The sequence below is a fragment of the Staurois parvus genome, unplaced genomic scaffold (genome assembly GCF_062004578.1).
Source record: "Staurois parvus isolate SC_StPar_1 unplaced genomic scaffold, SC_StPar_1.0 ptg000942l, whole genome shotgun sequence".
Taxonomy (NCBI): Eukaryota; Metazoa; Chordata; class Amphibia; order Anura; family Ranidae; genus Staurois; species Staurois parvus.
The window spans coordinates 389,397-398,961 of NW_028318738.1; the positions used below are offsets into that span (position 1 = coordinate 389,397).

General features: G+C 47.9%; 1 protein-coding gene across 1 annotated transcript; it reads left to right on the forward strand.

The window, feature by feature from the left end:
- The first annotated feature begins 74 nt into the window (after positions 1-74).
- LOC149441820 (uncharacterized) lies at positions 75-9,160 on the forward strand. The gene is made up of 9 exons (XM_089656860.1): positions 75-149; positions 1,086-1,292; positions 1,402-1,543; positions 1,934-2,731; positions 2,825-2,911; positions 3,002-3,067; positions 7,583-7,647; positions 7,744-7,809; positions 8,360-9,160. Exons 1-9 carry the CDS (start codon positions 75-77, stop codon positions 9,119-9,121), a joined length of 2,268 nt encoding a protein of 755 aa, XP_089512986.1. The 3' UTR covers positions 9,122-9,160.
- The last annotated feature ends 405 nt before the right edge of the window (positions 9,161-9,565 follow it).

Here is a 9,565-nt window from a genome sequence, read left to right on the forward strand (position 1 = left end):
GAGGACTTACATGGGAACAGATCCAACAACGCACCAATCACATGTGCTGATATGGGTGTACTGGGTGTACCAATATGGCTGTGGCCGTTCATGTCAGAAATGATGTCACCACATTCCGTTCTCCGACCTACGCGTTACGTCACTGTCATGTGACTTCATCAGGGACTTGCAATCAGCCACCCCTCACATCACCGGGTAAGAGGAGACTTTATTGTAAAGGAGAGAGCAGTACGGAGGATCCACCTAGATCCCCCATCATCTGATAAACACATAGAAACAATGGATTCAGTCAGTGTGTGTGTTTCCTACAGATGGATCCAGTCATGGGAACCCACCAGAGAGATGTCCCCGTCCTCTGTATTCCCGGGATTCCACACAGGAAGGTCACACCATCCCTCACCATCATCACGTTGACAATTATTGGTAGTTGTGATTTATACACAGCATGTTTGTTACAATGAATGTTTTATTATATCTTTCAGAGTGGAATCCTCGGGGATGATAATATTGATGTTAAAGAAGAGTATAAAGAGGAGGATGAGGAGTATGGAGTGATGGAGGAGTTTTCAGAAGGACACAAGGAGATGATGGAGCCACCTAATACCAGGAACCCACCAGAGAGATGTCCCCGTCCTCTGTATTCCCGGGATTCCACACAGGAAGGTCACACCATCCCTCACCATCATCAGGTAGATGAGGAACAATCACTGATAGTATCATTAGGATCTGTACATTATCTGCATTGTTACCATTGATGTCATTTTTATTATATATTCAGAGTGGAAACCTGAGAGATCCTAAAGTTGAGGTTAACAAAGAGATAAAAGAGGAGGAGGATGAGGATGGGGGGATGGAGGAGTCAGAGCTTCTAAGAGAACACAAAGATCTGTACCAGGACACCATGGTGGAGTCATCCAGCTACAGGAACCCACCAGAGAGATGTCCCCGTCCTCTGTATTCCTGGGATTCCACACAGGAAGGTCACACCATCCCTCACCATCATCAGGTAGATGATGACAATTATTGGTAGTTGTGATTTATACACAGCATGTTTGTTACAATGAATGTTTTATTATATCTTTCAGAGTGGAATCCTCGGGGATGATAATATTGATGTTAAAGAAGAGTATAAAGAGGAGGATGAGGAGTATGGAGTGATGGAGGAGTTTTCAGAAGGACACAAGGATATGATGGAGCCACCTAATACCAGGAACCCACCAGAGAGATGTCCCCGTCCTCTGTATTCCCGGGATTCCACACAGGAAGGTCACACCATCCCTCAGTATTGTAAGGTCGGTGGGATGGAGTATCTAGAACTCGGACTGATGAAGACAATTTGTGGATTTTTTAATGTGAGTTTATAAATTACAGATGATATTTTCTCTCATTTCCTTGATTTAGAGTGGAGATCCAATCGATATAGAATTTGAGGTGAAAGCAGAAGAAGAAGAGGCGTATGTGAGGGATGATCAGCAGTCTATGGAGGAGGATGGAATAACGGGGACATTTATAGAGGAGGACACTCCTACAGAGATCAGCACAGGTGGGTCATGAACACTAAATCCATTCCTCCACCCATACTGCTCACTGATTGGTCCAGAGTAGGGCGGGGACTGGGTGATATCAGCCTGTAATCCCCTGGTCACTTTCCTGAGCTGTGTTCCCCGTCCTGTATTCCTGGATTTCTCTCGGATAATCTTCCTTCTCTGTGCTGCAGACACAATTTATGTATCTAGACTGGATTTATGGAGGTTCTGGGGTTCAGCTGGCAGAAAAATGTTGATTTTCACCATAGACATTGCTTGACTTGGCATTTGGGTCTTGGACCTTCTTTCCCATGCCCTGGTCTTGCAAAATCTCTGACAGAGCAATTCTTCCAGTCTTTTGACCCAGACAACTGACCCTTGCCCTTATGTCCCTTTTTCTGTTGCAGATTTGCACACTAACACACGGACATCCCACCACTTAGGACCCACTGCTGCTGCAAACAGCATCCAGCCAGACTCCCTGCCCACGTTTCCTCCCATGGCACCCCCAAGGGGGCAAAAAGGCCAGGCTTCCAGGGGGAGCCATGGTGCCAGGGGGGACACTGGGCCACACCTTGGCCATGATGCCAGGGGAGCTACTGGGGCCCAGGGGTCCATTAGGGCTAGGGTGGACCAGAGGTCTGACTGTGGTGTGAAGGGGTCACAAACTGGTGGCAGAAGGGGCCAGTCTTCCTTCAGAAAAAAGGCGGAAGCTAAGTTGAGGACCTCACCTGGGGCTGCTGTATCCCCTTTGAGCCCAGGAGAAGGGACATCAAGGGGAGGCAGAAGGTCCCAGGCCCAGGCCCAATCCCAGCCCAATTTTCCACCCTTCTCCCATGATGAGATCTGGGCCATGGTGGCTGCTTATGTAGAACGGGCTGAATGCATCTCGGGGCCCAGGTCCTACCGCAGCGGTAAGGCAGCAAAGGACCGTCTGTGGAAGGAAATCACGGTGGCCGTAAATGCAGTGGGCAGGATGGTACGCCGGTACCCCAAGAATGTGAAGAAGCATATGCGTGATCTGAGGTGGAATTTAAAGGAGAAGCTGACTCTGTGGGCTCGGCAGGGACATGTTACAAGGCATGGGGTGGACCCTGACCATCTGCAGGAACTGTCTCAGGCAGAACGGGCACTTCTGCCAATCATTGGTCTCAACACGATTTTTGGGGTGACGGCTCATGAAGATACTGATGACTGGCAGAGTGGTAAGTACACTACACATGTCCATATTGTGTCTTCAAAGTTGTGTTATCTTTTTAACATTTACCATTTGTTGTTCATTTTGTCTTGTGTTGTAGCCAATCCCGAGGCAGGGGCAGCCCCAGCCAGCCCATCAGAGGACAAGCCAGATCACACATACGCTGATGAAGAGATGTTCCCTCCTGGTAAGCACTCATTGGGAATGCCCCCCCCCCGTAATGTTGAACAGACTGCTAGAACATCAATCATCTCACATGTCAATGTCCTATTCACAGCACAACATCAGCAGGAGGAGGAGGAGCGGCTCCCCCCACTGCAGCCAGGAATGGAGGAAGATCTGGGTATGTATTAATGTGCTTGTCTACAACAATCATAATCACTCAGGATGAGCCAATGAGCATCCTCTTAGGAATGCAGAACAAACCAATGCTAAACTCTGTGTGAACACAAATATATCTCCACAACACGCTGGATTTCTTTGGGGTTCCTCACTGTATTGCGCTCAAACCCCTAGAGAAATCAGTGTGGAAAACTGTTACCACACAGAAATGTGTCTAATCCCTGCCAAATGTCCTGGGACCAGTTTCCCTGAACCATGAAAAGCAGGTAACCCCACAAAACCAAATGGGGGAACTAACTGATGAGGGCAATAAAGTTCCAAACATCACTAACTAGCTGACACCTCCTGAGCGTTCCAAATTAGACTCAACCTCGTAACTTCACAACTTCTCCCAGACACAAAAACATTCCATGCATGTAAACACATACATGTAATCTGACCAACGTCACCATGCTCAACTCTGACAGTCCCAGAATATCCAATGTGTTTGGTGTTTAGTGACATCATATATCATGCCTGCTCAATATACAGGAAATGATCCACTACAGGGACCCATCACCTCCCAATCGTGCCGCTCACCTTCAGGTTTGAGCCACACAAAGGGAAGGTCAAACACACTTTGGTCACCACTATGGGTGGCAGAACTGGCAACATTCCTCCACTTCACTTGGAATCAGTAAGTCTCATTTTAAGGTCTCCAGGCAAATCCTTGTTAAAAATAAAGCCCAAAAGAGCTCATGATTGTTTACATTTCCATTCAATGAGTTTATTGGCCCCTTAAGGATGCTGATTTCCAGAGTAGTGTTTAACCACTTGTCACCTGCACTGTAGCTGTCATTTGGCTACAGTCTGGGGAGGGCGTCATACAACATCCTCCCAGAACACGCCTCCCATAGGCCCCTGGGGGTGCACACCCAGCCATCTCAGGGGTCGCTGTGTCCTACGGACACAGCTGATCACATGATGTGGTAAAAGGCCAATCACAGCGGCCTTTTACCACGTGATCACGGCAGATCACCGGTAAATGCAGTTGCCGGTTATCAGCTGCACTTTCCTCATGCTGTCACAGTGGGAGTAAAGTACTGCAGATAACCGACAATTGGCAGAGAACAGATCAGCACCGATCACCAGCTCACTGATGATCATTGACCTGATGATCAGAGCCCAGCAGTGCTGCCAGTCAGTGCCCATCATTGGTGCAGATCAGTGCTGCCTATCAGTGCCCATCAGTGCTGCCTATCCATGCCACCTCATCGACACACATCAGTGAAGGAGAAAAATTACCTGTTTGAAAAAGAGAAACAAAGACAAAAACTTTTTAATTTCAAATTTTTAGCTCTTTTTTTGTTTATAGTACAAAAAACAAACCACCCATCAGAGATTAAATACCACCAGAAGCAACCACTATTTGTGTGAATAAAATGATAACAATGTCATATGGGTACAGTGTTGCATGACCACAATTGTCATTCAAAGTGTGACAGCGCTGAAAGGTGAAAATTGTCCGGGGCAGGAAGGGGGTCTAAGTGCCGGATAGGCAAGTGGTTATAAAAGCCGTGCTGACACTGCTGGCAGTGATGTCTAGTGGGCCCCTCTCCTGACTTGTTTCATCATGTGATCTGGGACTTCAGCATAGTAAAACTTGAGGTCAACATCAAGAAATGTAGCTACTCACCCAATTGTCAAGTTCCAAGTGACGGCGACCATTCTCCTATTGCTCCAAATGTAGAGGCCAAATCAAATACATACCAAGACTGAGTATTCTTGGGGCCATTTTCCCGAAGCCCAAAAACCCAACCAGATCCAAATAATATAACACAATTTAATTTTCCTGATTCCAGGAAAAGAGTCAAATCATTTTACAGTGCCCCTCCCCCCAAAAAAACTGGAACCTAACTAATGCTTTGGGCCTCTCATGTAAACTTGGGGCCGATAATTAGACTGCTTTGTTTTGGCACATCACATGACTAGCAGGAAGATCTATTCCTTTGTCAGAGTTATCCACCGAGAATCTCAGGATTGAAGCACCTAAAGCCCAAAAGGCATCATAAAGACTAATCTATAGGTCATTGACAAATACACTATATTGCCAACACTGCTGGGATGACTTCCTTTCCACACACATGAACTTCAATGACATCCCAGTCTTAGTCCGTAGGGTTCAATATTGAGTAGTCCCGCCCTTTGTAGCTCAGCTTCCAATCATCTGGAAAGGCTGTTTAATGTTTTCAGATACAAGATCAAGTAACTCTGAGACTGCCACATGAGTTCATTATTTTCTTTTTCACATTGAGTTTGCAGGAGACCTGCGGTTTAAATTGATTAAAGGAGTTTTGGATGCATTGCTCTTGGTCTCTTCAGATCAACAGTTATATCAACAATTCTTTTGGGTGCATTTACATGCGTTTGGCTTTGGAAATATTTTGGGGAACATTTATATTTGATTCAACCCATTTTTTTCCCTGGGTGACCCTTCTATAACCTATTGAATCCTTTTTGGAATGTTGCCTTAATGACAAATGTTATATATTTTGCTTTAATGTTTGAAGCCCATGGTCAAAATGGGTGCAGTAGCCTATGGGCATAATGGAGCCATCCTAACATCTGCCTCCTTGTTTGGCAGGAAAGGTGGCCCCTCATTCTTGTGGCCCCTGCTCCTGAGCCTTACCATGGCTCTTTCTACTCCCTATCAGTCTCCTGGGCTGTGGCTGCCAGTGTCCTATTTGTCTGGATAAACTTGGGTGAAGAACATACCAATGAGCAATCCCTCAAACCTTGGTCACAAATGTCACATCATACATGCAGCCTGTGACGGAAGCGTAGGCAGGACAGAACACACATGGAGGATGATAAACACACAACGTTTTATTGAAGTAAGAGAGACACTCAATCAGGGTAACAAGGGTAGCGGGTGGGTACTAAAAAAGGGGGGAGGAGTCCAAACAGTGATAATCCAGCCCACAATAGGGCAATTCAGGTAGCGATAATCCGAGCATTCAGTGGGGCAGGCCAGGTAGCTACAATAATCCAGGCACACAAGAGGGGCAGTTCAGGCAAGTATTAATCCGGGCACACAAGAGGGGCAGTTCAGGCAAGTATTAATCCAGGCACACAATAGGGGCAGTTCAGGCAAGTATTAATCCGGGAGCACAAGAGAGGCAGTTCACACAAGTATTAATCCGGGTGCACAATAGGGGCAGTTCACACAAGTATTAATCCGGGTGCACAATGGGGCAGTTCAGGCAAGTATTAATCCGGGTGCACAATAGGGGCAGTTCACACAAGTATTAATCAGGGTACACAATAGGGGCAGTTCAGGCAAGTATTAATCTGGGTGCACAGCGGGGCCGTTCAGGTAAGTATTACTCCGGGTGCACAATAGGGGCAGTTCACACAAGTATTAATCCGGATACACAATAGGGGCAGTTCAGGCAAGTATTAATCCGGGTACACAATAGGGGCCATTCAAGCAAGCAATAGTTCAGGTATTCAATGGGGCAGTCCAGGCAAGGGGCATAGGGGTGTTTCACAGGGCAGTCTGGGCAAGGATAATATGGGAATTCAATGGGGTAGTCCAGGCAAGGGGAAATATGGGAATACAATGGGGCAGTCCAGGCAAGGGAAATATGGGCATACAATGGGGCAGTCCAGGCAAGGGAAATATGGGCGTACAATGGGGCAGTCCAGACAGGGGTGATATGGGTACACCATAAGACAGTCTGGGCAAGGACAAAGGGGTGCACAATAAGGATAGTTCCACACTCTGCCACATGCGGCTTGTAGGGGCACTCATGGCAGGTAGTTTTCAGGGGCATCCAGCAAACAATGTGCAGGAACACTCACGGTTCAGGGACCCTAACAGTGGTCAGATTTCCAGGGACAGCAGCGAACAGTAGACAGGGACCCTCGCAGCAATCAGCAGCAGGGTCAGCTTTCCAGGGACAACCAGTGATCAGCAGACAGGGTCAGCTTTCCAGGATCAACAGCGAGGGTCTTGGCTGTGGGGTCTGGCCTCAGCTCAGACCTCACACAGCACTTCTCTCAAGAGCAGGGGACCAACAGCTCATGGGTCTTCAGAGGGTTGTGTGTCTTGGCCGCAGCTTCAAGACTACACAGGCAATATAGGACCACAAGTCCCAGCAGTGCACAAAGCAAAGCACAGTTCAATGCATCTCCTAGTTAGGGCTCGGCCAGGAGGGGCTCTGATATCCTCTCTCTAGCTCTCTCCTTTTTCAAGAGATCGCATGGCCCTTTCAATTGTCCAAGCCCCAAACTCCCAGTGAGAACTGGTCGGGCCTTTCACAGCCACAAAAGACCATGCTGTCTGCACTCCCTGCTGAGATCAATCCCATTTCCCACCTCCTGCGGGGCACAATAACTCCAAATTGTAGACAAAGCAGACAAGCTAACTGTTTGGCCACAAACAAAACACAAAAATAAATAGAATATTTCTGCTGTCCGTCACACAGCCTAACTAGTATCTGTTACTAATCATCATCTTGAACTATATTTGCAGATCATCTTTTGCCCCTGGAGGCCCCAGCTGTTGGAGTGGGAGAAGAATCTGCATCTGATGTTGGGGTACGGGAACTGCTGTAATGGGGTGGGGATGTACAAATGCATGTTGCATGTGTATTTGGGAAATGTCATGCATTTTTTTTTTGTTTTGTGGTGCAGGGAAGTTCAGGCACTCCAAACTTGTGTGAAATGCCGTCACCTCCACCTGAGTTGCCTGAACGTCCGGTAAGAGATGCTAAAGATGTTCTCCCTAATGAGTCACCCATTTAGAGTATAACTCCGTTCCTGGCTGGGCAGGACTTGGCAACGTGATGTGTAACTTACTTTTTTTGGATCATTGCTTAGTCAGGAGCTGGAGGGAGTGATGTGCATGTGACAAATCAGCAGGAAGGTATCAGTCTGGGGAAAGATGCCAAACCATTCATTTCAGTCAAATGTTCATCCAGTGTAATTTGTCAGGGAAAGGCATTCACCAATACCTGGTCCTAGGGGTGGGACAAGAACATGAGCTAGTGTTTGGTGCAGGGGCGGACTGAAACTCATGGGGCCCCGGGTCAATAGGGGATCATGGGGCCCCTGTGTGCTTGCTCACCCTCAAACCACACCCAAAAAAGCCTATGAAAGGTACCAGGGACATTTCATGGGGCCCCCTACTGACCCCGGCAGTGCCCGAGTTCCCCAATGGTCAGTCCTCCCCTGGTTTGGTGTCAAACGAGCCCCCTGTCATGCTGTGTGTTAAACACGCTTTCTTTTTTTTGTTTGTTTCTCCTTGCAGCCAACATTGGATCCAGCTGGTTCAGCACCCCGTCCACCTGGACCCAGCCCCCTTCGCAAGCTTGGGGAAAGGCTGTCGTTCAACATGGAGAGATTATGGGAGCAAAGGAGGCTTTCTAATGCATCCAGTAATATAGAAAGGTTACTGGGGCTCCAACATGAAACCATGCTTGGACTTGTCACCGCGGTCAGGGATCAGACTACAGCATTGCAGGACCTTAGTCATGATATCCGGGCCTTATGTCAAGCAGGGGCTGAACAAAATGCACCTTCAGCCAGAGGCTCCCAACCCCTGTGCAGTAGTAGTTTGGGGCCAATGCCAAGGTTGCCACAGAGTTCCCCTGTAGAAAGTGCCGGGGAATCAGCAGGGGAACAAGCATTGGAGGTGCCGAATCTGGAACTACCCACTCTGGAGCAGCCCCCTCAAGAAACCCCACCCGAAGACCAGTATGACTCCTTCCCCATGGGTCCCTCTTCTACACCTTCCTCACACTCCACTTTGCCCCTTGACCACACCCCCACTTTCACACCCCCTCCCCTTGTTTCTACATGCTCCTCCTCTCAATCCCGTTTCCACCCTTACCTTCCACGTCCTCAGCCCTCAAATGCCCCTCCCCACATTCTCCCTGTCTTCCATTCCCCCCATTCAACCTCTCCCCCAGCACTCCCACCCCACCACTCTTTCCCAGCCCCTCCACACACTGTACCCCCCCAACCCTCACACCCACCCCCTCTGCAGCAGCAGCCTCCTCCTCCCCATTAATTTTGTATTTTTTTTGTAATAAACATTTTTTGGAAAGTAGCAGAACGTGTCTTTCAAATTGTCAACAATGCATTTGGGGTAATAATGGTGGCTTGGTCATGTAGGGAATCCAACACAGGTGCTTTTCTGAGTATGGCTACCAATAATTCCAAATAGCGAACACTAAAAAAGCAGCACTTCAGAAAGAAAACTAAAAGGTGACCCTTCCAGAGGCATTGGTGGTTAGACTCTTTGGCCTTTCTGCTGCTTTCACCTGGTGGTCTGTCCTGCAAATAGTTTTAGCTGTTCCCCATCACACAAGTTCTCTGGCACATGTAGCGGTTGGCCATTATCTGCTAACCATTTGGCTGCCCCAAGGGAGCTTAGAATTCTCAGTGGACTCTGTGGGCAAGGCTAACGTTCCCCAATATGGGAACACACAATATTGCAGCTTGTTCTCTAAGT